General features: G+C 36.2%; 3 protein-coding genes and 2 pseudogenes across 12 annotated transcripts; 4 read left to right on the forward strand and 1 right to left on the reverse strand.

Moving 5' to 3' along the window:
* Positions 1-7,535: 7,535 nt before the first annotated feature.
* Positions 7,536-9,418, forward strand: LOC119989660 (probable cysteine protease RD19D). Its single transcript, XM_038835322.1, has 4 exons — positions 7,536-8,034; positions 8,303-8,422; positions 8,672-8,915; positions 8,994-9,418. The coding sequence occupies exons 1-4, from the start codon at positions 7,570-7,572 to the stop codon at positions 9,263-9,265; spliced, it is 1,101 nt and encodes a 366-aa protein (XP_038691250.1). The 5' UTR covers positions 7,536-7,569; the 3' UTR covers positions 9,266-9,418.
* On the forward strand, positions 9,386-10,468 carry LOC119988039 (annotated as a pseudogene).
* Positions 10,469-10,567: 99 nt separating this feature from the next.
* On the reverse strand, positions 10,568-12,368 carry LOC119989957 (peroxisome biogenesis factor 10-like). 10 transcript variants are annotated; one of them, XM_038835739.1, is made up of 6 exons: positions 12,115-12,252; positions 11,761-11,792; positions 11,610-11,675; positions 11,255-11,352; positions 10,914-11,005; positions 10,568-10,764 (listed from the first exon to the last, which is right to left on the reverse strand). In XM_038835739.1, the coding sequence occupies exons 3-6, from the start codon at positions 11,644-11,646 to the stop codon at positions 10,578-10,580; spliced, it is 414 nt and encodes a 137-aa protein (XP_038691667.1). In that variant the 5' UTR covers positions 11,647-11,675; positions 11,761-11,792; positions 12,115-12,252; the 3' UTR covers positions 10,568-10,577. The 10 variants fall into 10 exon arrangements, 2 of the variants coding, with proteins under 2 accessions (XP_038691667.1, XP_038691666.1); XR_005465922.1 differs by having other exon boundaries at positions 11,235-11,352; positions 11,615-11,792; XR_005465925.1 differs by lacking the exon at positions 10,568-10,764 and having other exon boundaries at positions 10,797-11,005; positions 11,235-11,352; positions 11,615-11,675.
* Positions 12,369-14,110: 1,742 nt separating this feature from the next.
* Positions 14,111-15,460, forward strand: LOC119988040 (stemmadenine O-acetyltransferase-like). The gene has a single exon (XM_038832946.1). It carries the CDS (start codon positions 14,111-14,113, stop codon positions 15,458-15,460), a length of 1,350 nt encoding a protein of 449 aa, XP_038688874.1.
* Positions 15,461-20,999: 5,539 nt separating this feature from the next.
* LOC119990140 lies at positions 21,000-22,522 on the forward strand (annotated as a pseudogene).
* The last annotated feature ends 1,163 nt before the right edge of the window (positions 22,523-23,685 follow it).

Consider the following 23,685-nt stretch of genomic DNA (forward strand, 5'->3'; position numbering starts at 1 on the left):
AAAACTAGTACTAATTACTTGATATATACTTATAGTTATATATACAGAAATTCTTCTACGCTAATTAAAAGGTATTGGACAATTTTTTGAGAGTGTTGAAAAGAGAAATGACGAATGAAGCCAATTGATTTAGGTTCCATGTGTTTATATAAACAATAGAGATACAATGATCCGTACGTATTTTAAATCCGCACTTTAAATATGCATAGGAGAATTTCTACATATTTATATAATATACACTATTCAAATGGTGAACCTCTTACATTATACTTCACAAGCATGGTCGAAATACTATTTTGAAGTTGATCCATCAAAGAAAAATACCATATTTAATTAACTAGGATGTTATCAATTGCTAGCTAGAAAAGGGTATATATTTTCTTACTATTCTGTTTTCCGAAAAGGAAAATATTTTGTTAATGTTATATCTTTTTATAAAAATTATGTTTACAACTTCACATATGCCAAAAATGATGTTTACTGTTATTCCTTTTTATAAGAATGCCCCCTACGTTATCTCCCGTATTGGGCCTCGGCCCAATCTCAACTGGTCCACATTGATTGCGGGGTCTTTTATCATGTGGCTCGGGGTTTTCCAACTAACTGTCCAGTGAATAGATAGGTGAATTCCACACACTCTTCTATTGTAGTTTTCATGGCAGGACAGTTTCATTGGTTTGATGTCTACAGGAGTATATATTACTATAACAATTGTGCGTGGGATATTATTTATCCAACAGGTCCATGTAGACATTTCAAAGCTGGAACTGAATGTGAGGAATGGAATAAGGGATAATTGTGAGCTATTATTAATCTTGTTTTAGGTTTGGTTATTGATGTATAAAATACCGTTGAGAAATATGTTTTTCATTGGAATTAAACATTGGGGAGACATATGCCTCACCCAGCCGATTACTAACCGAACCACCTCTCGTTGAGAAATAATGTTGAGTACTTTTCTTGAAGTGATTAGTTTTAGCTTAATTAGCAAGGAGAACTCTATTCATAGATGATCTTTCAAGTATCAAAAAAAAAATCTCAAGAACTTAATGTGACAAATTGATTTTGGGCTCTCTATTTGGAATATTAATATTAATTCCACTTTTCAAATCAAACCTTTTCTGCAATGTATTTTGGCAAATTAATCGTTTAATTAAAAATTATTTTCTTGCCAAGAACATCATCGTTCTCGATTTATGCTTAAAATTTATCTATTATGTAGTTTCTTACCATCCAAAAAACTAGTACTAAATACTTGATAGATATATACATACATATATATATATATATACACACACACACACATTATTCAAATGGTGAACCTCTTACATTGTACTTCACAAACATGAAATACAATCTTGAAGTTGTTCCATCAAAGACAAATACCATTTTCAATAACGGATCATTGGCAAGGATAGTGAACTTGATCGCGGTAACTCTTACGCAGGAGATCGTGAATTCAAGTCTCATGAGTGTTTCCATTATTGCAATTTGCGAGATTAGTCATTGCTCAGCTCAGCACGTGCGAATGTCACCCCATATTATCTCCCGCATTGGGTCTCGACTCAGGTCTCAACTGGCCCATAATGTTGTGGGGTCTTCCATATGACTTGATATTTACTAGCCAGTTGTCGGGTGGACAGGTAGGTGAGTTCCACTTTACATATTCTTTTTATTTAATTAGGATGTTATCTATTCCTAGCTAAAAAAGGTGTATAAATATTTTCTTACTCTTCAGTTTTCCGAGAAGAAATTTTTTCCCTATTACTACACTAGGATGTTATCTATTCCTAGCTAGAAAAGGCACATAAATATTTTCTTACTCTTCGGTTCACGGAAAGGATCGAAATTTTTTCTATCACTACCATTCCTTTTTATAAAAGATAAGTTTGCATATGGCATATATGGCAACATAATAAATAGATTCTTATCTTTATACCACACATTTATCTATATATGTTTATCAAACTACATATATATATATATGTGTGTGTGTAGTGTATGACGATATTAAGCACATAAGAACATCAAATATGAATTCTTTCACTAAATATATGGCATTGCTTTTCGTCTCAACTTCATTTTGCATTAGTGTTTGCGATGCAGGGTGGCCACATAGATCACACGTTCGCATCCACAATAAATTGGAAGATCCGAACGCAAACTTGATTATTCATTGTAAATCAGGGAACGATGATCTTGGAGAACATGTATTATCTCATGGCCAAGAATATGAATTTGGTTTTGTGCCTAATATTTGGGGAACCACACTCTTCTTTTGTGGGTTTTCATGGCCAGGACATTTCCATTGGTTTGATATCTTCATAGGTGTAAGAGATGATGACTGTCGTAATTGTGTGTGGGATATTAATGATATCTGGGGTCCATGTAGAGTGTTGGAATTTGACCCTCCTAAATGTTACCCATGGAATAGAAAATAATTGGGAATGAGTAATCTTGTTTTGTGCTTGGTGTATCGAATTAATAATAACAATGATCCAACAATTCTATGTGTTCTGCTTATTAAAAGCTTGTTTATTTTCGGCTAAAATATTATATATATCTTTGGACTTTCACATTTTTCTCGATTATGTCCTTAAACTATTTTTTTTCTTCATTCTATCCTCAAACTATTGTTTTTCACATCGTTTATATCCTGAGTCAGCTTTCCGGGGTTGACTCCGGCGAAAACGCTGACGTGGCATCCACGTGTTTTTTTTTAAAAAAAATTCAATTAACACGTGTATAATTGAGGTGGAAATTCTCTAAAAAATTATAAAAAATTCAATCTCCAATTCGCCTCTTCAAATCGTAAAGCACACATCTTATAAAACCCAAATTTACTAAGATTTCTATTCCAAAATGGTTGACTGCAAGATTGATATCATCAGTTCGACGAAATCGATCAAAGAAGTTTCAAGAAATCCAAAAGTTGGACATAAGCCATTACAATAGTCATCCTAAATGATACCAAAAGTTTAACAAAAAATGGTCCACAACTAATTGAATTTTTTTTTTAAATACACGTGGATGCCACGTCAGCTTTTTTGCCGGAGTCAACCCCGGAAAGCTGACTCAGGATATAAACGATGTGAAAAACAACAGTTTGAGGATAGAATGAGGAAAAAAAATAGTTTAAGGACACAATCGAGAAAAATGTGAAAGTCCAAGGATATATATAATATTTTAGCCGTTTATTTTCTATTGTTATGATTAATTCCCACGACCTACAAACATCCACAAAGCGCAAAACAAGCCCATGGCCCGAACAACTATCAACCATTGTGACCCAAAATACTAGGCCCATGGTGAAGAGTTCATGGTCAAAATGCCCAAAATACCAAGTCCATCGACAAGATAATCCTAAACCCTATTTTTTTTGGGTAATTAAGTGGGATGGAGGACTCGAACTTGGGTTACTACCAAATCGAGTATGTTTCTTAACCATCTCAACTAAATTGTTGACGGTAAGTCCTTAGTTCTTGACCCCTAAACTCTAAATCAAATTTAACCTTCTATTGGTGAGATTCAATGACTTAAAAACAAAGTTACGTAAGTTCTATAAAAATAAAGACGTCATGTATATTGGTGAATTACCATGTATATATATACCATTCAAACGGTGAACCTGTTACATCATACTTCACAAGCATGAAATAATATTTTGAAGTTGATCCATCAAAGAAAAATACCATTTTTAATTAATTAGGATTCATCGTTAGCTAGAAAAGCTATATATATAAAAAAATTTAACTATTCCTTATCCCGAAAGGAATTTTTTAAAATTATCACTATTCCTTTTTATAAAAAAATCTATATACATATGACACATAAGGCAACATAGTAAATAAATTCATATATATATATATAAATATTTGGTATTGCTTATGGTCTCAATTTCATTTTGCATTAATGCTTGTGATGCATGGTGGTTTTGGCCACGAAGATCACATGTTCGCATCAACAACAAGTTTGATGATCCGAACACAAACTTCATTGTTCACTGCAAATCAGGGGATCATGATCTTAAAGAACATGTAATCTATCATGGCCAAGAATATGAATTTGATTTTAAAGCTAATCTATGGCATACCACACTCTTCTACTGTAGTTTTTCATGGTCCGGACAGTTCCATCATTTTGATATCTACAAGGAAAAAAGAGATGATGCGTGCCGTCAATGTGTGTGGAATATTTATCCAAATGGTCCATGTAGAGATTTTGCAGATAAAACTGAATGTTGGCCATGGAATGATTAGTGAATTATTACTACTTAATTAATTGTGTTCTGTGTTTGGTGTGTCAAAATAATAAAACATTGATGCAAGAGTTCTATGGATTTGCTTATTGAAAGCTTGTTTTATTTTCTATTGTTATGATTAATGTTAATTGTGTATGGTCTATTTATCTAAATCAATATGAATTGTTCAATACACAACAATTAATCCTATTTTAATTTCATTTGAGAAACAAAGCATGGAATCGACATTATTTGGTGGTGCCAATTCGCATTTTTGTAAATTGTACTGTTGATCAGGATGATATACACTATCCTTATCACTCTAACTAACAACTCGGGTGTTTCGTTTGAGTTACTAATTCATAATGTAGTTAAATAAAAGAGAAATTTACGAAAACAAAACAGTTTTTATAAAAAATAAGTTTACATATGGGATAATATGACAATATACTAAATAGATTTATATCTATATCCCACAAATTTATTTATATATAAGTGTGTGGTCTATGATGGTATTAAGCACAAAATTAAGAAGATCGTCAAATATCCATTTATGCTAAAATTTCAGTTTATGCAAGATTAGCATGTGTAAAGGCCCAAAATGGTACGAGGCCTAAAACTAGTTCAAACGGTCCATGACTCAAGTTAAAAGATTCAATATATCACATGGTGCGCATCAAATGAAAATACACTATTACCGGCCGAGGCTCATTGCAGCCTAATAGACCCACGACCTAGAAATTATTATCGACCCATGGCCTAAAACCGATAACAAGCCAATGACCTAGACTCTAAATCAGTTAATCTAAGTCATTTAATAAGATTCAATAACTTAAAAGCAAGGTCCACAATTTTATAAAATAAAAATGTTTTTATTGGAGAATTCCTCAGTATATATATATATATACACACACACAGAGTACTATTCAAATGGTAAACCTCTTACATTATACTCATACTCCACAAGCATGAAATAATATTTTGAAGTTGATCAATCAAAGTTAAATACCTCTTACATTATACTTCACAAGCATGAAATAATATTTTGAAGTTGAGCAATCAAAGAGAAATACTTTTTTGAGGATGTTATTTATATTTAGATAGAAAAGTATATATATATTTCTTACTATTCCTTTTTCTGAAAGGAATTTTTTTTTAAATAATGACTATTCCTTTTTATAAAATATGTGTTCACATATGGGGCATATGGCAATATAGTAACTAGATTCTTATCTTTATATATATAAATTTGTCTTACTATTCATTTTCCCGAAAGGAAATTTTTTTTTTAATAATAATAACTACTATTCCTTTTTATAAAAAATGAGTTTACATATGGGCGCATATGGCAATATAGTAAGTAGATTCTTATCTATATCCCACACATTTAACTATAAATATGTGCTTCTATGATGATACTAAGCACATAAGAAGATCATCACATCAAATATGGATTCTTTCACTAAATATATGGTATTGCTTTTCGTCTCAATTTCATTTTGCATTAGTGTTTGCGATGCAAAGTGGCCAAATAGATCACATGTTCATATCCACAACAAGTTTAATGATCCGAACATGAACTTCTATATTCATTGCAAATCAGGAGATGATGATCTTGGAGAACACGTAGTCTCTCATGACCAAGAATATGAAATTAGTTTTATCCCTAATTTTTGGGAAACCACGCTCTTCTTTTGCAGTTTTTCATGGCCAGGTGAGTTTCATTGGTTTGATATCTTCAAGGCTAAAAGAGATCAAGATTGTCGTCAATGTGTGTGGAATATTTATCCAACTGGTCCATGCAGAGATTTTGGATATAAAACTGAATGTTGGGCATGGAATAAGGTTGCGTGAATTAATTATTACTACTTAATTAATCGTGTTTCTGTGCTTGGTGTACGGATACCAAATTAATAAAGCAATGAAGCAATGCTAATATTTGAATTTCTTATTAAAAGCTTGTTTATATTTTTTTTTCTACTTTATTTGGTTTCGGTTTGTAATTTTCTATGCTACTATCGCAGCATCAGGTGTAATTTTGTTGTTGTGGAATAAATTATCGCAGCATCAGGTGTAATTTTGTTGTTGTGGAATAAATTGTTGGGACTTATAAAAAAAACCCTTGTTTATTTTCTATTGTTAGTTATGAAGAGTTAATTTGTGTGTGGTGTATTTATCTAAATCAATATGAATTGTTTAGTTTACAACAATTTAATCTTATTGTAATTTCATTTGAGAAATTAAGCATGGAATCAATATTATCTAGTGGTGTCAATTCCCACTTTGTTGTTCAGTATGGTTAAACTAAGGGAAAATTTATGAAAATTAAACGACTTCAAGATCATTGTGTGTTTTTAAGACGTTAGATAAGAATGAAATTTTTTTTATTGGAATCGTAAAAAAATATGTATTTTAAGTTTAAAAAATTAAGTGAGATAATGTTCATCATACATGACATACTGTCATATGCTGTAATGAAATCTTAACAAGTGTCCTTAGGGCACATGTTATTAATATCCTTATCAAATAATAAAAATTGCATGTCATAAAAGGTTATAAACCTTCAAATAGAAAAACAAAATTTAGTAAAACCCTAAAATACACATAATAAGAAAAATACATTAAAAAGGTAACATTATTAAAAAAAGAAATTCTAAAAAGGGATTAAACGCTAAAAAGTGACCAAAATCTCATTGAAAATGTCTATTTTTAGGCCCAAAAATGCGCTTTAATGATGTTTTTAATCCTCTTTATTTTTTCGATTATTATGATTTTATTGGTCTCTTAATTCTTACAATGAACTAGAAAAACGAAACAAAAAGGTTTTTTAAAGGGAAAAAAAGAAGACAAAAGGACGTCAAAACAAGTTTGAAAATGATTAAGATACCAGGAGTTTGGTATTCCAAATTCTCAGTTATCTCAAATGTTGTGTCGGATACACATGATTCAAATAAATTTAAATTTGTAGGCTCCACTTGTCTTACATAATACACATAAAATCATATACATATAACTCAACAACTGAGATAATTAACATACCGTTGTTGAAATCTCTATCATAATTGAAACAAGTTGCAGCAACAACAAAAGGCACAGAGTGAAGCATCCACGTAGACAAAATGAACTCCACATATCTTCCACGTGTCCTCCACTGCATGCAGCCGCCTCATTTTTCTCTCCAAAATGCCCTTCGAAATTCTACCCTAAAGTTTCAGTTTCCAAATATCCAGTCGAGGACACTCTAGTCATTTGACCTAATTAGATCTGCGAACTCTCATACTACTAAAAACAGAGATGAAGAGCTGAAGTCTGTACAACCAGAGAAGAAGATGACACAACAAGAAGTCGCAGCTCTAACGTGCACGGTGGTGTTGACACTCATAACTTGCGCACTATCAGCATATGCAATAGACGAAACCATAGTCCAAGTCACAGACAGTCGAAGATATGCTGATCTTCTGGGCACTGAAGAGAAGTTCAAGATTTTCATTGAGGACTACAGCAAAGAGTACGCTACAAGAGAGGAGTACCTGCACCGCCTCGGGATCTTCGCCAAGAACATGATCAGGGCCGTTGAGCACCAAGCGATTGATCCAACGGCTGTCCACGGCGTCACGCCCTTCTCGGATTTATCGGAGGAGGAGTTTCAGAGACTGTACACTGGGGTTAGAGTTCGGCCACAGTTGAATCGGAAGGTGCAAGAAGAAGATGCAACGGTGGAGGGTTCTGATGATGATTTGCCTGAGAGTTTTGATTGGAGAGAAAAAGGTGCTGTCACTGACGTCAAGATGCAGGTACTGTAATTTCAATTATCCCAGCTACTGCGTACAATTGTAATCTTAGTTATCCTAGCGCTTGTATTGTAAGCGCATGTGGTTTCATGTGGGACATGTGGAACTACGAATTCACTTAAATCTTGTGCGTCCGATAAGTGAGATACTAATTATTGTGATCTTTATCATTTTCGTTTCCGTTTCTTGTGACTTGTTTTAATTTTTTTTGTTTTTGGGTGGATTATAAGCTGTTATTATTGAAATGAATGATTTAGTTGATGAAGTGCAGGGTGCATGTGGATCATGCTGGGCTTTTAGTACCACTGGAGCTGTTGAAGGTGCAAACTTTGTTTCAACAGGGAAGCTTCTCAATCTGAGTGAACAACAGCTTGTGGATTGTGATCACACGGTATAATCAATTTAGGTTTTAATTATGTGGGTTTGGGGTCGGCTACATATGTTATGAGTATATGTGAAAATCAACGGGAATCCATTACGTGTTTTCGTTTAATTCCATCATTCATTTCTATTTTTTATCATACTTTCGTATACATTGTGCATGTAATACTCATTATGATGTTTGGTATACCGGTTGGATCTTAAATCTTTCTAAATTCTCTATATGACATATTGACTACTACTTTGAATTTTGCTGAAGTGTGACAGGAAGGACAAGAGGGCTTGCGATAATGGATGCAGGGGAGGGCTAATGTCGAATGCGTATCGGTATTTGATAGAGGCGGGAGGTTTAGAAGACGAGGCTTCATATCCTTATACCGGGAAACGCGGTGAATGCAAGTTTGATCCGCAGAAAGTAGCCGTTCAGGTTGTGAATTTTACTGATATCCCGGTGAACGAGAAGCAAATTGCAGCCAATTTAGTTCAACACGGTCCCCTAGCTGGTATATTAGACTGTAGTCTCTGTTAATTGGAGTTGTCTCTTGTATAAAAGTTATGACCTTAATCTTTGTGATTTGCAGTTGCGCTGAATGCAGTTTTTATGCAAACGTACATCGGTGGAGTGTCATGTCCACTCATCTGCGGCAAGAGATGGATCAACCATGGCGTTCTACTTGTTGGGTATGGTGCGAAGGGGTTCTCCATTCTCCGGTTGGGCAACCAGCCATACTGGATCATCAAGAATTCGTGGGGCAAGCGATGGGGAGAACACGGATATTATCGCCTTTGTAGAGGTCATGGCATGTGTGGAATAAACACCATGGTCTCTGCGGTGGTAACCCAAGTCTCCTAATTATATTTTGCGTCTGTCTATGCCTTGCTACTTATAAAATAATCTCAGTCATTTTGTTGTTATAGTTTATGCAACTCAAAGATTAAAGTACTTGTACGGGGCTTAATAGGTTTTAATGGCATGGATTTTGGAGTAGTGATTTGGATGAGCTAAGGAAGCCTACTTCAATTAGTCAAATACGGAAAAATTCAAGAAACCTCACACAAAATGAGAAGGAAAAATTCATTTAGAAATATTAGTGCTTCCCAGCATGTCACCAATTTCTTGATCGAAATTGGACTGGAGTGATCTGGTTGTCTTGACGAACAAAAGATAACATCATCGTCAAGCTTTTCGACAAAGGCATTCCTTTTGTAGAAGCCAGAGTGAACTATACTCTTTCTGAGTGTCTAAAACATCATGAAATTGAGTCATACAACCAATTCCTTGCACGCGAACCTTTTGGCAAGGAAGAAGAGATTGATTTACCATTTCTAGCTTTTCAATTCAGTGTCTTTACTTGTGGAGGAGTTGCATTTGGTTGTTCTGCTTCACACAGGTTACCTGATGCACACACACTTATGGCTTTCGCAACGCGAACGCACACCAACTCGTTTTGAAGCATTATCAGGCTTCATTTGGAAATGTTCCATGGCTGCTTCTAGAGCACCATCAGCAGGCTCTCCTCCAAAACCATCCGTCGTACTCCAGACCGTGAATCTTCGGCCACAAACGAAGCCACCCATATCGGACACTTGCATTGGGAATCTGTTCTGGGGGGCAATTTCTATTGCTAACCTAGCAGCTGATGAGGCTGAACTGGAGTTGTCTAAATTGGTGAACATATTGAGTGAAGGAATTTTGCCATACGACAAGAGTACGACGCTACTCTGCAAGGGGAAGAAGGGTTTCGAGCTATTTCTGAACAACTGAATCTGCTAGAAGGGATGTTTGAATTAGAAAAACCAGATATATTTGGATTTACAAATTTGTCTGGTTTCGGTCTCAGTGAGATTGATTTTGGTTGGGGGAAGCCTATATGGATTGGTCTGGTGGGGAAAGTTGGGACTAAATTCAGGAACCTTACCATATTCACTGATTCAAAATGGGGAACTGGAACTGAAGCCTGTATTACCCTAAATGAAGAAAAAAGTGACTGTTTTGGAGCGTGATCCCGAGTTCTTGGCATTCGCTTCCCCAAACCCCAAGTTCTCAAGCCTATGAGATTTCTTTAAAGCTATGTTTGGCAAAATCGCTCGCGAGCATTGGAGAGCAGAGCGTAACGAATTCCAATAACCTATACATGAAAAGGGTTTATATTGCTCCTTCATTCTCAAAAAACCTGCTGCGTAGTAATTATTTCAATAAAAGTACACTCTAATATCGATACATTATGGTAATTTTGAACGCGATAGAATACAGAATTGTGTGATAACAAACAAACTAGGCTTGAATGGGTTATCGGAGTACGGCAGAGGGGGCACTCGGGCTGCTCATTGCACCATTCTATAATGCAGTTCCTTGTAAACGGAAGGGCAAAAGATCATGTAACTAGAATAAGAAAATTGGTAATATAATGACCAAATACAGACAATCATAAAAACAATTGAACGGACAAAGGGAGAAACATGTTAAGATAAGATATCGTAGGGGTAGAAAGAATATTCACCAGCAGAATACATGACCACACGCCGTAGCTGTCGGATACTGGCGATGTCTCAGGCAGAGCGTGCACTTACTGGCCCCAGTTATTGCTTGAGACTGAGCACATGAACAATGGCAAAAGTTACATAACAATGTTCGATTATGCAATATGCACAACTGATAAAGAAGACAGGATATGATATTTCAGGCCAGGGGAGGGGGGCTCATTGGCCATCAAAGTCTGGCCCTAAGACATTTTATCTTTTCTGTGCCAATCTGTATAGTTATTGTAAGTTTAAACAAATGTGATAACTCCTATATGCATGTAAGTTGTAACTGAGACAACCTGAAATATTGAAATTTTGCCTCTGAAGTTGACGCGGAATCTGATATCATCATACCACCCTTTTCAGGGTCCATAGGTATAACATTGCCTTCTTCATTTAAGACTGGCAAATCTCGACCTAGAATACCCATGAGAGGAGAAGTTCAGATTAATTTTTTGTGACCATTGGAACTCAATTTACCATTACTGGCTGGAATGAGAATAGCTATATATCTGGTCGAAGTTCAGTTAATTATGGCAGTAACCATTACTGTCTATTATAATAATAAAAAAATAAACAATATAATTCAAAGGATCTAGCTGAAATATAGTTTTGACAGCAAACCAAACAAGATATCCCAGTGGCGCTGCAATAAAATGCACATAAATCCCCACCTGACCTTATTGATAGCATAAACTGGAAAAACATCATCTTTCCACTACGTTGACACTCCTGCTACACTGGATTTGCCTCACTGTATTAGAACTCGCAGAAGCTCACACTGCTAAAATTCATCCGATACAAGTAAAAGACGAAGGGGCTAACCTCACTCTGACAGGCTACAGCAACTCTGGTACCTGAACCAAAAGAGCAATGTCTCTAACGGCTAGTTCAGTATCTTCTACTTGAGAAATTTTATCCACACACCGAAAATTGTTAAACTGTACCCCACTTTTATAAACTTTTTTATTTACATCTATATCCCCGAACGTTTCAATGAACGTTGCAACCTCTGTAAATATAAACCCTGTCTGTATTGATCTCAGTTTTGTAATGAAAATCTTGAATACAAAATCTTTCAGCAACAAGATGAGCGAGACAGGGAGTGATCAGAACTAATTTTAACAATCACAACGCAAAAAAGAGCAAGTCGAATTGCAGAGGGAGTGAAGAAGGTACCGAAGAGGTGGCGAAGGGCGTCGTACACAAACGAAGCATACTGATCGTCTTTCTTGGCTGCTCTCATTATCTCCGGTTGTGCTGCTGGTGGGAAACGTCAGACTTCTCCGCTCGGTCCCGGGTTTCCCGACCCAAATGGCCCGGTCCTGCCCAATCCCATCTTCCTGTTCTATTCTTCTCTTGGGATCTAGGAGAAGACAAAATAGGATTAGACAGAAAAAGCTGCAATGAAACGACGCCATTTTGGGAGTGACTCGGAGATGGGAGCGAGATGAAGTTCATTTTCTTTTGACGGGATATATAATGGGCCTATTGGCCCATCAAGCCCAAATAATCAAAGTTATGATTTTGCTGGGCTTGCACCCAATAGAAAGTATGTGGCCCGTGGTCAGATGGCCCAACTCAATAATCAACATATAAAGTATAGACCTAAATTTGATACATCTTCATTCAATCATTCTTCAATCTTTTATATCAAAATGTGAATGTAACAGGAGATTTAAGTTCAATATTAAAATTAAAAACAACACTAAGTTAAATACGCATGTTAACATTCACATGCTTGAAATGGTTGGATTTGGAGAAGCAACTTGTTAAGACTTATAATCTCGTATCGTTTGGAGAACACCAAACGATTGGATTGTAAGAAACTTAAGTTTTTCTCTATCAACAAATGTCTTTTAAGGGTTGAAGTACCATTAAGTGAGACCATTCAGAAAAACAAAGTCGAGCGGCCCGATTTATTTACATAAAACAATCACATTGATTTGAGTGGGGTGGGATTACTAATATGATATCAAAACAAAGTCTCGATCCTTTTGGACAAGCCTCCATCTGTCCATTTATTGGGTATGGCAAAACTTTGTCCACAAATGTAGGGGAGTGTTAGACTTATAATTCTACATCGCTTGGAGAACACCAAGCGATGTGATTTATAAGAAAACCCAAGCTTCTCTCAATCAACAAAGGCCTTTCTGAGCCCAAGTACCATTAAGTGAGACGACATAGATAAATAAAGTAGTCAAAACCCGATGTATCCTTAATGAATCGATAAACCCGACAATCCCCTAAAATCAATCCCTTTACCCCTACATAGGAAACAGTGAGGGATGGTGGACATTGGTCTCCCGCTCCCTAAAGCAGACAATATTTGTTGATTTGAGTGGGGTTATATTTCTGATATAAATGGTACAAATATATTGATATTGTTCAAACCGCCGTTCTTGTTGCATCTAAGGTAATCCATGCCTTAATACGTTTACCCCATTTAGTCTCAAAAAAGTTAAAAAAAAACACAAGAAGCTTTCTAAATTCAGGTCCAGTTTTTCCCATAAAAGTAATCCAAAGTGGGTAGCCGAACCCAAAATTCACTCCATGCACACCTTGATACACACCAGCTAGTGAATGCCAATACATCTGGTTTAGGGTGATCTTGTCATAAAAAGAAAATTTAAGGACCTGACAATTGGAGTTTTCTAATTATAAATTCGGCTATGACGCCAAGGCCGTATTGGTTTGTGCACCTGCCAATCTCTGAAGATTTGATCCGGAATTCAATGCTTGGAGCCTTATCCCATCCTCCTTCAATTTCAACCACCATATATTCACTGTTTGCATTATTATTAAATTAAGACAAAAAATATAAGAAGCCTACTATATTATGACACCACACCCGTACCCGACATTCGATCTGGACGGTAACTTGAGTATTTACTTTCTCACATCCAAGAAGTCATGGTTCTAGTGAAGAAGACAAGAACCATATCTACTAGACTACTAGCAATCCTCTCCTTAAATGCTCTTTCTTAAAATTGTAGTGGGATTTTCTGACCATCACGTGCCTGCAATTGCCAGCACAACCAAAAGAAATTAAAGCAAAGAAGTCTATAAATATATAGTATATATATACTCCTCATATCGATCCCTGTCTGTAAGAACCAAAAGCAAAGAAATATATATACCAATATAATTTGACTACACATTTTCCACCAAAAGAATGGCCAATTTGTGTGTTGAAATCATTTCAAGAGAAACCATCAAACCATCTTCACCAAATGTTCACAAACTTGATCCTTTCAAAATCTCATATCTTGATCAACTCACTCCCACTACTTTTGTTCCACTCATCTTCTTTTACACAAGAGATGGTGTTAACCCCGTCAACACATCCGAAACCCTAACCCGGCTCAAGAAATCCCTCTCCGAGACCCTTGATATCTATTATCCATTCTCTGGAAGAAATAGAGATAACATTGTTGTCAATTCATTTCAAGAAGGTGTACCGTTCTTTGTAGCCAAAACAAATTATCGCATGGTCGAATTTTTAAGAACTCGAGAAACCGAGTCACTTAACAAATTCGTTCCGTGTCAACCCTTCGACAAAGAAAAAGACATGGGAGTACCTATTGTGAGTTTTCAAGTGAACATTTTCGCTTGTGGTGGCATGGCGATTGGGATGTGTTTTTCACACAAGCATGGCGACGGAACAACGTTCGCTAGTTTCTTTAAAACTTGGGCGGCACTTTCGCGCGGGTCTAGTTTAGATAAAGCAATGTATGCAAATCTTGGCAATGCATCAACTGTTTTTTCCCCACGGAATCCATTGCCACAAGCTTACACAACCCTAATGGAGACCTTGTGGTTCTCCGAGAGAAAACTCGTTACAAGGAGATTCGTTTTTGACGCAAAATCAATAACAACACTAAGAGACAAGGCAAAAGGTACTACTGAACAAGATCAGTCATTGCCATCGCGTATCGAAGCAATAACCAGTTTCATCTGGAAATGTTACATGGCGGCTTCAAGAACCACTTTAGGCACCACAAAAGCATCATTGTTGGTGCAAGCAGTGAACGTGAGGCCGCGATCGATGTCAAACTTATTAGATGGTGCAATTGGGAACTTGTTTTGGTGGGGAGCAGCACTGGCAAATCCTGCTGATTCAGAACTAAATCATTTGGTGGGGAAGATGAGGGAAGGTGTTAGTCTTTTTGATGATGATTATTTGAAGAGTTTACAAGGTGAAGAAGGGTTTGAAGCCATGTCCAACCTACTAGACCAACTAGAGGAGATCATCTCTATTGAAAAACCAGATGTGCTGGCTTTTACTAGCTGGTGCTATCAGGGTGTGTATGAATTGAATTTTGGATTTGCCGAGCCGGTTTGGGTTGCTGTGATGGGGAAAGCTGGAGTAGAATTTAGAAACCTGGTTGTGTTTTTTGAGACCAAATGGGGTAAAGGTATTGAAGCTTGGATTACCTTAGATGAAATGAGAATGGCTGCTCTGGAACAAGACCCTGAGTTCCTAGCATTCGCTTCTCCAAATCCGGTGATTTCAAGCTTGTGAAGCAAGTAGCCCGGCCTATTCATCATCAAACCTTAACAAACAGGCAAGCAGCTCTTTGTCCTTTAAAAGGTTCTCTCAAACGTTTACATGTGGTGTTTTTTTTTTTTTTTTGATCGAACATGTATCATTAAACTAGTCAACGTAATTTTTGAAATTTTAGATGAAGTTGATTGAAGTTTTCAAGTGAGGTGCCAAACATTTTTTTACAGTACATCTAAGTCACCTCATCTCATTAAAATTTTGCATCTCATCTCAATTTTGCATCTCATCTCGTCTCGTCTCATCTCATCTCAGTAGGTCAAAATACAAAATACTTCCAAACGGACCTATTATCTTCTGTTGTACGGGAATGAAACGATGTCATTTTGATAGTGACTCGCAGGAAACAGAGAGCGATGAGGTTCTTTTATTTTGACGGGATATAATGGACCTTTTGACCCGTCAAGCCCAACTAATTAGACTATGTTTTTGCTGGACTTGCACTCAAGATAAACAGTCCGTGGCCAAATGGCCCAGCTCAATATATAAAGTATAGGACTAAATTTTATACATCTTCATTCTTCAATTTTTTGTAACAAAATGTAAATGTAACAGGATGTTTTTTTTTGAGCCGTCTTCGTTGGTTTTTAGGCTAAAAAATTACGTTAGTTGTGTGAAAGTGACGAAACTTTATTTATACACCAATTGATTGAGTAATTGCCAATCCAGTGTGAAATAAAGTCTTAGCGATCTTTTCCCGTCACAACAATCCAAACATGCTGGGGAGCCGAAATTCACTCCATACACACCTTAATAGCACCAGCTAGTGAATTGTCAATACATCTGGCTTTTCAATAGACATAATATCCTCTAGCTGGTGTAGTGTGCTGGACAAGACCTCAAACCCTTCTTGATCACCTTGTAAAACCTAGTGTGTGCCTCGGTTAGTTTCGATGACGGAAAAATCCGACATAACATTCTATATGAATCAATAGTTCTAACTAGAATACCTATTACCTTATGCAATGGGTTTACTTTCAATAAAATTGGCTTAACATACTTATCTTGCTTTAAATAAGAGTTCTAACTCTCTTTTTTTTGTCCTAAACAAAAATCAAATTCATCGAAAAAGAAATTATAATGTTTTGAGTTTTTATATTCAACTATCCATAATTTTCATGTCTTTTTCACATTTAATGTAATTTTTGTTTTGGACAAAAGAAACCCGATTAAACTCATAAATCCAATCAAAAAACATCCATGATTTTTTTTTTATAAAAAAACTAGAAAAATTATATTGGTTTTAAAATAAATTACAGCTAGTTTTTTTACAGCAGATTCCGCTCATCCTTATCCCATCCTTCTCCTACTTCAAGCCTTCAACAGCCATTCATTTTCTTTTTGTGCATCTCAAGAACCATTCGTTGTGTGCATTATTATGAAAGAAACAAGCCCAACTATCTTATGATATGCACTGACCTCACATGGTTAGTATTCATTCATTGTCTGCATTATTCTGAAAGACAATAAATATAACAAGCCAACAATATTATGACCACTCTATCTATATGATAACTTGGGTATTTATTTCGTCACATCTAGATAGTCATGGGTTCTAATTAGGGAAGCGTGAGAGACTTTCTTTGCATACGACTTGTAATTTGATTACTTGTAATAGGAATTTTATTACCTTCACAATACAACGAACCAATCAGGGACAAAGCGCATATATAGTACGTGATCAGTGAGGCATACATATGCTCGGTTAGACTCGTATAATCCTCCACATTCAACATGTAGTTAATTAGGTGTATAGTTTCGCAAAAATGATACACATCCCAACATCGATATTCTAGTTATCCTATCTGTTAAGTTGTACGCACATAATTCAAGTGAATTTGTGGATTTCATATGATGCAAATGAATTCATGTGCGTACAACTCAACAACTGGGATATAAGCTATTGAGATCCATAGCATTTTTCATAACTTCGTGTTCGAATTCCACACAAGGATCAGACTCGTAGGTCGTAACTGACCAGTTTGGGCTGGAAGGGTTTTCTTTATTCTAAAATTTCGTTAATTATATTGTTTTGGCAATTTCAGTACTTAAATTTCTTCACTTGTGTAACATAAGTGAACATTATTTTCCAACCTTTTTGTTTCTAACACTAGCTACTGTCTATGCAATAAAAAGATATTCTTATCTTCTGAATTTTATGGTTGTCTAGATTAATTAGCTACAACTGCCCCTCTCTCCCTACATGCTCTTTCTTAAAATTGTAGTAGTGTGATTTTCTGACCATCACATGCCTGCAATTGCCAGCGCAACCAAAACAAATTAAAACCCAACAAGTCTATAAATATATCCTCCTCATATTGATCCTGAAAGAACAAAAAGCAAAGAAATATATACCAATTTGACTACACAGTTCCCACCAAAAGAATGGCCAATTTGAGTGTTGAAATCATTTCAAGAGAAACCATCAAACCATCTTCACCAAATATTCACAAACTTGATCCTTCCAAAATCTCATATCTTGATCAACTCACTCCCACTACTTATGTTCCACTCACCTTGTTTTACACAAGAGATGGTGTTAACCACGTCAACACGTCGGAAACCCTAATTCGCCTCAAAAAATCGCTCTCCGAGACTCTTGACATTTATTATCCTTTCTCCGGAAGAAATAGAGATAACATTGTCGTCAATTCATTTCAAGGTGTACCATTTTTTATAACCCGAGTGAATTGTCGTGTGGTTGAGTTTTTAAGAATTCGAGAAATCGAGTCACTTAACAAATTCCTTCTGTGTACGCCTTTCACAAAGAAAAAGACACGGGAGTACCTATTGTGAGTTTTCAGGTGAACCTTTTCGCTTGCGGTGGCATATCCATTGGCATGTGTTTCATTTGGAAGCGTTACATGGCAGCATCAAGAACCACTCTAGGCACCACAAAAGCATCATTATTGGTGCAAGCAGTGAACGTGAGGCCACGATCGATGTCAAACTTATTAGATGGTGCAATTGGGAACCTGTTTTGGTGGGGAGCAGCACTGGCAAATCCTACTGATTCAGAACTAAATCATTTGGTGGGCAAGATGAGGGGAGGTGTTAGTCTTTTTGATGATGTTTATTTAAAGAGTTTACAAGGTGAAGAAGGGTTTGAGGCTATGTCCAACCTACTAGACCAGCTAGAAAACCGGATGTGTTGGCTTTTACTTGCTGGTGTTATCAAGGTGTCTATCAATTGAATTTCGGATTTGGCGAGCCGGTTTGGGCTGCTGTGATGAGGAAAGTTGGAGTAGAATTTAGAAACCTTGTTGTGTATTTTGAGACCAAATGGGGTAAAGGTATTGAAGCTTGGATTACCTTAGTTGAAACAAGAATGGCTGCTCTGGAACAAGACCCTGAATTCCTAACATTTGCTTCTCCAAATCCGGTGATTTCAAGTTGAATAATGCTTGAGACCCTCAAAAAGTGACCCCCAAAAAACCCTCATTTAATGTGGAGGGTTGGATGTGAAGTGAGCCCTACATGTATATTTTTAATCAATGGTTATTTTAGTGTCACATAGATTTGAGGGACTTTTGAAGGTGATATTTTGGGGGTTTCTAACATTGTCCTTTCAAGTTTGTGAAGTAGCCCATTCATACCAGTCCATTGGGTTGAAGCAGCTCTACAACTGCTTATACTAAAACATTGCATATCTCTAGATTTTGTTCAAATAGGCTCAAGCCCGGCCCAGGCCCGACTCGAGCCCATAGGTTTGAATCATCTGGGTCCAAGCCGGGCATGGGCCGTCATGTTTGTCTCGAACTCGGCCCAGCCCTGAGTAGGACTAAACAAATCGGACTTGGGCTCAAGTCGAGCCTGGTTCCTAAATTTCTGGGTCGACCAGATGTCGACGCCTAAATTAGTGTCGTCTAATAAATTCGGATATGAAGCTAACTAGCAAAGGTCACATTGGTTTGTGTGCTTGGCGAATGGTTACTATCCATTGGTTGTCATATTAATGAAAGACAATAAATATAACAAGCCAACCATATTATGACACTTGCCCCACATGGTTTATTATGTTATCACAACTCAGTTGATATATATGGCAACTTATTTCTTACATCTAGAAAGTCATAGGCGGTAATGAGGGAGGCGTGAGACTTTCTCTACATATGCCCCATAATTTGATTACTTGTAATGGGAATGTTATTACCATTACAATACAACGATCGAACCAATCATGACCAAAGCACATAGTACCAGATGACATGCATACGCCCGGTTAGAACCGTATACTCCCCCACACTCGACATGTAGTTAATTAGGTGTATAGTTTTGTGTTCGAATTCCAGACTCGTAACTGACCAATCTGATCTGAAACATGTTATACCGTTGTTACTACATAAGAAGGTTCCAAGAATGGGCTGGAAAGGTTTTCTTTTCCTAAGAATTTCGTTAGTTCTATAGTTTTTGGCGGTTTCAGTACTTAAACTTCTTCACTTATGTAACATAAGAGCTTTATTTTCTAACCCCTTTGTTTCTAAAATTAGCTAAGTTTGTTTGTCTATGCAATAAATTAATAATGTATATTCTTATCTTCTCGAGAATAATGTTTGAGACCCCAAAAATGTTACCTCATTTAATCTCAATTAATGTAAAGTGTTGGATGTTAAGTGAGTTCTACATGCGTGTTTATAATCAATGGATATTTCACATGTCACATATACTTAAGGATAAAATGAGGGTCTTATTGTGGGTAGATGTAGCATTACTCAGAAGGACAGAGACAAGAATTGATTTTCGGGGGACTACTAAAAGTTGACAAGGTTCAGAGGTTGCGCCTATATAAATTTTTTTTAAGATTATTTACAACATTACACCTATTTAGAATGAAATTAACGATGTCTTGATTATTATTTTTTGGTAACGAAGGAATCCATTGAAAGCCCAATCCATCGGACTTTATCTTGATATTTGTTGGCATAAAATAATCCAAAACGTCAACATAAATACATATTGAAATGGTTCGTCATCGGACACTGTTACACACTTACACAATTACACCAAAAAGGAGAGTAGGAGATGAAGCTATTTGTCATCAGGCAAGCAAAGGTTGCGGTAGCTAATACAAGAAGAGAGTGAAGACTTAGAAGTCAACTTAGCCAATTAAGGCCTTAGGTATTTAGGTATGGGTCTGCATATGAAGTGTGTTTTTATTTTGGTTCCTAAGTGTATATTGAGGTATGAGCCTGTATATAACTATATATATAAATGCATTATTTATTTATTTATTTATATATAATTGTATAAGTATATATATATTTTTATCAAAAGTTTGGTGGACCATGATTACTCATCTTCTGAATTTTTTGTTGTCTGAATTAATTAGCTACAACTGCCCTCTTCCAACATGATCTTTTTAAAATTAATTTTGTGTGATTTTCTGTCCATCACATGCAAGCAATTGCCAGCACAACCAAAACAAATTAAAACCAGCAAGTCTATAAATATATACTCCTCGACGAGGAACCAAAACCAAAGAAATATATACCAATTTGACTACACATTTCCCACCCAAAGAATGGCCAATTTGACTGTTGAAATCATTTCAAGAGAAACCATCAAACCATCTTCACCAAATGTTCACACTCTTCATCCTTTCAAATCTCATATCTTGATCAACTCACTCCCACTACTTATGTTCCACTCATCTTCTTTTACACAAGAGATGGTGTTAACCTCATCAACACGTCCGAAACCCTAACTCGCCTCAAGAAATCCCTCTCCAAGACCCTTGACATCTATTATCCATTATCCGGAAGAAATAGAGATAACATTGTCATCAATTCATTTAAAGAAGGTGTACCGTTTTTGGTAGCCCGAGTGAATTGTCGCGTGGTCGAGTTTTTAAGAACTCGAGAAATCGAGTCACTTAACAAATTCCTTTTGTGTACACCCTTTCACAAAGAAAAAGACATGGGAGTACCTGCTATGAGTTTTCAGGTGAACGTTTTCGCTTGCGGTGGCATAGCCATTGGCATGTGTTTTTCACACAAACTTGGCGACATGACAACGTTGGCTAGTTTCTTTAAAACTTGGGCCGCACTTTCACGCGGGTCTAATGTAGATATAGCAATGTATGCTAATCTTGGCAATGCATCAACTGTTTTCCCCCCACAGAATCCATTGCCACAAAACTACACAACCCTAATGGACACCTTGTGGTTCTCCGAGAGAAAGCTGGTCACAAGGAGGTTCGTTTTCGACGCAAAGTCAATAACAACCCTAAGAAACAAGGCAAGGAATGAACAAGATGAGGCATTGCCATCGCGTATCGAAGCAATAACCAGTTTCATTTGGAAGCATTACATGGCAGCATCAAGAACCACTCTAGGCACCACAAAAGCATCATTGCTGGTGCAAGCAGTGAACATGAGGCCACGATCGATGTCAAAGATATTAGATGGTGCAATTGGGAACCTGTTTTGGTGGGGAGCAGCACTGGCAAATCCTGCTGATTCAGAACTAAATCATTTGGTGGAGATGATTAGGGGAGGTGTTAGTCTTTTTGATGATGATTATTTGAAGAGTTTACAAGGTGAAGAAGGGTTTGAGGCCATGTCCAACCTACTAGACCAGCTAGAGGAGATCATCTCTATTGAAAAACCAGATGTGTTGGCTTTTACTAGCTGGTGCTATCAGGGTGTGTATGAATTGGATTTTGGATTTGGCGAGCCGGTTTGGGCTGCTGTGATGGGGAAAGCTGGAGTAGAATTTAGAAACCTTGTTGTGTATTTTGAGACCAAATGGGGTAAAGGTATTGAAGCTTGGATTACCTTAGATGAAACAAGAATGGCTGCTCTAGAACAAGACCCTGAATTCCTAGCATTTGCTTCTCCAAATCCGGTGATTTCAAGCTTGTGAAGTGGTCTATTGATCATCAAACCTTAACAAACAAGCACCTCTTTGTCATTTCATTTTAATTAAAATATATTATATCTAGATTTTGTCAGACATCTAAGCCCACTCATATCAACGATGTTGTCCGATTTAGGTTTATCAATTCTCGTCGCACGGCTTTGTTCTTAATGATGTTTTGGAACTATTTTCACTGCTTTGAGTATTCATGATCAAAATCAGTTAACTACTATTTAATCATCAGTATTAATAGTACAAACCCCCTAAATATAACTATTATTTTACCTCCAAATCTATATGGCATGTGAAATTGTCATGAATTTTTTTTTTAAAAAAAAAAACACATGTAGGTTTCACTAACATTCAACACTTCACGTTGATGGGGTAAAATATGGGTCATATTTTGAGAGTCTTAGACATTATTCTTTAATCATAGATAAATTTCGCTTGGATTAATTGTGGGACAAAAATACACAGACTTAATTATTTTTTCTGAATTTAATTTGCTTCTATTACAAATTTTTTTTTTACATGTTTTCTTAGCTAGATATATATATATATATATAATTAATTCGGTCAAAAAAAGGAGAAAAAAAAATCAAATAGATGTGCATCAATAAATAGGCATTAGCAAAGCACATTTGATGTCTAGTCGATCGGAACTAACGTGCGTCGTGCAGCCATAACAAAGATCCCACATGCTTTGCACTGATAGTTACTCAATCTCCGAATTGTACCTCAGAGCTAGATTGCATAAGAGAGATGCATCACACAAGTACATTTTGTACAACAGTAAAACTGTAAAACATAATCATCTGATGCGAATCTCTTCCTGCAATCATTACAGGAATACTCTCCCGACAAAAACTTGTCCAATGCCATTAATTCGGCGTGGGTAAGGTTGAGGTGGTGGTCATGGAAGCCCAGAACCTGTTGTAATAAAATTGCAATAGGTCCCACTGTAATGTCTTTCTTGGGCGTTAAAAATTTTTATTTTTATTTTTATTTTTAAAAATCATAAATATGTAGTGTTCATCACAACGAACACAACGATATATTTTTTGTTAGAAACAAAAATCAAATTCAACATGAAAAAGACACGACAATTCTAGACCATCGGATATAAACTCAAAATATTCGACGTTTTGATCACGATGAATTTGATTTTTGTTTCAAACAGAAAATATACCGTTGAATTCGTTATGAAAAATACTATATATTTATGATTTTTAAAAATAAAAATAAAATTTTTTACGACCCATAAAGGGCATTACAGCGGGACCTGTTGTAATTTTATTACAGTAGATCCCGGGCACCCGGTGGTCATG

This window comes from Tripterygium wilfordii, chromosome 21 (genome assembly GCF_013401445.1).
Source record: "Tripterygium wilfordii isolate XIE 37 chromosome 21, ASM1340144v1, whole genome shotgun sequence".
Taxonomy (NCBI): Eukaryota; Viridiplantae; Streptophyta; class Magnoliopsida; order Celastrales; family Celastraceae; genus Tripterygium; species Tripterygium wilfordii.

What these genes read in the sequence shown, in the direction of transcription:
- LOC119989660 (XM_038835322.1), top strand. Translation starts at nt 7,570, where the DNA reads ATGACACAACAAGAAGTCGCAGCTCTAACGTGCACGGTGGTGTTGACA. An exon ending in TTGTGGATTGTGATCACACG is followed by an intron (nt 8,423 to 8,671) that starts GTATAATCAATT and finishes ATTTTGCTGAAG; the next exon opens with TGTGACAGGAAGGACAAGAG. An exon ending in TCAACACGGTCCCCTAGCTG is followed by an intron (nt 8,916 to 8,993) that starts GTATATTAGACT and finishes TGTGATTTGCAG; the next exon opens with TTGCGCTGAATGCAGTTTTT.
- LOC119989957 (XM_038835738.1), bottom strand. Translation starts at nt 12,181, where the DNA reads ATGAGAGCAGCCAAGAAAGACGATCAGTATGCTTCGTTTGTGTACGAC. An exon ending in ATTCCGCGTCAACTTCAGAG is followed by an intron (nt 11,006 to 11,254) that starts GCAAAATTTCAA and finishes TCATGTGCTCAG; the next exon opens with TCTCAAGCAATAACTGGGGC. An exon ending in TGTGGTCATGTATTCTGCTG is followed by an intron (nt 10,765 to 10,913) that starts GTGAATATTCTT and finishes TCCGTTTACAAG; the next exon opens with GAACTGCATTATAGAATGGT.
- LOC119988040 (XM_038832946.1), top strand. Translation starts at nt 14,111, where the DNA reads ATGGCCAATTTGTGTGTTGAAATCATTTCAAGAGAAACCATCAAACCA.